At 53.2% G+C, this 1,387-nt stretch overlaps 1 protein-coding gene across 1 annotated transcript in view; it reads right to left on the bottom strand.

Annotated features, from left to right (window-relative positions):
• The window catches only part of SAMD11 (sterile alpha motif domain containing 11), a 195,256-nt gene that overhangs the window by 45,297 nt on the left and 148,572 nt on the right, over positions 1-1,387 (bottom strand). The window contains exon 7 of the mRNA XM_019511552.1: positions 1,113-1,323. Within this exon, the coding sequence (XP_019367097.1) occupies positions 1,113-1,323 (211 nt within the window). The remainder of the gene's footprint in view (positions 1-1,112; positions 1,324-1,387) is intronic.

The following is a 1,387-nucleotide window of genomic DNA, read 5'->3' as shown; positions in this document are numbered from 1 at the left end:
GTGTCTCAGTGTAGAGACAGTGCAAATGCAGCCCAACGTTGCCAAGGCTGGGACTTTAAGTACAGCGATGCAACAGCACCTGCAAAGAGGAACAACACGCACAAGCACAACACATGCACAGCACATGTTCATAGGCCCCCATGGAAGAAGGGTGGGCAGAGGGCTCCTGGGTGCACCATAATACCAACATAGCAGCAGAGAGCCCGAGTGCCTGAGTGATTGCTAAAGGCAGGGAAAGCGATGCCTGGAAGCTGTCCACGGCTTCCTCATGGCAATGCTCTGATGGAGCTCCCTCAGCACGAGCATGCTGGACACAGGAAAAGTTTCCTTCCCTCCAGCTCCCAGATACACCAACCCTTACCTTTCTGCTGCAGACCTAGTTGTAACTAGTGAGGGACCACATTACTCCCTGGAGTAAAGCCAGCTGCCTTCAATGGACTTACTCCAAGCATGGACCTGTCCAATTATGCTAAGAAAGCACTCTGCCAGTGCTGTCTTCCCTGGCTCAGCAGTCTCCATTGCCCCATGTTCTCTTCTGCATGGTATTTGTATTGTTCCTAAAAGCACGGTGCATTTAATCCCCATGAAGGTGAAGGGTCATTAACACCAGCTACAGCCAGGCGCAGCAAGGGCAGATACCGTCCCAACTTCCCACACATGGCAGTAGCAACATGCTTCAACTATACCCTGCCATACAGCACGCCACTCCAGATCCTGGCTCCGCTCACCAAGCTGCCCATGCACCATGGGGCCCCCACCTTTGTCCCAGCCCTGGTGCCTCTGTTTAGCCAGACCTGCCATGCAGGCTGGAAGGTGTCAAACTGTGCAGCGGTTTTATGACAAAGGGAAGGGATCAAGCTGAGTCCACTCAGCTCACTCCACGTGTGACCAAACCAGGCTTGCATCCAGGACTCTGAACCCTGGGGTCGATGTAACCCCCCTTGCACATAGATCTATTGCAACCCCAAGCTACCTGCCCCAGCTTTTCAACAACAGCAAAACCAGGGCTGATCCATTCCACTATGTGTTGCTACAGTTCACCTCAGTTGCCAGGGAAGGGCTCAAAGATCACAGGAAAGTGAGGAAATGATTAAATGAGAGGCTCAAATTAAATAAATTGTGAATGCAGCCCCTTCTTCCCCCCACACAGGCTGGTACCTCCATGGCTGGGAACCGCCATGCTGTTGGCCAGCTGGTAGAGACGCTGCTGCTGCTGCTCTTCAAACGTGCCGTGTTCATTCAGAGCTGACATCATCCGTCTGTAGTGCTCTTCTGGGGTCATCTGAGTCACTGAGTCCTCAAGCAGAGGCGTGTGGGAGTTTTCTGAAGAGCAGAAAGACGGTTTTTTGGAGTGAGAGACAGATGCGGGGGGGGGGGGGGGAACCCA

Source organism: Gavialis gangeticus, unplaced genomic scaffold (assembly GCF_001723915.1).
Source record: "Gavialis gangeticus isolate Ggan-Ray unplaced genomic scaffold, GavGan_comp1, whole genome shotgun sequence".
Taxonomy (NCBI): Eukaryota; Metazoa; Chordata; order Crocodylia; family Gavialidae; genus Gavialis; species Gavialis gangeticus.
Note: the sequence above shows the minus strand (reverse complement) of the source record. Positions and strands in the feature narration are given on the sequence as shown.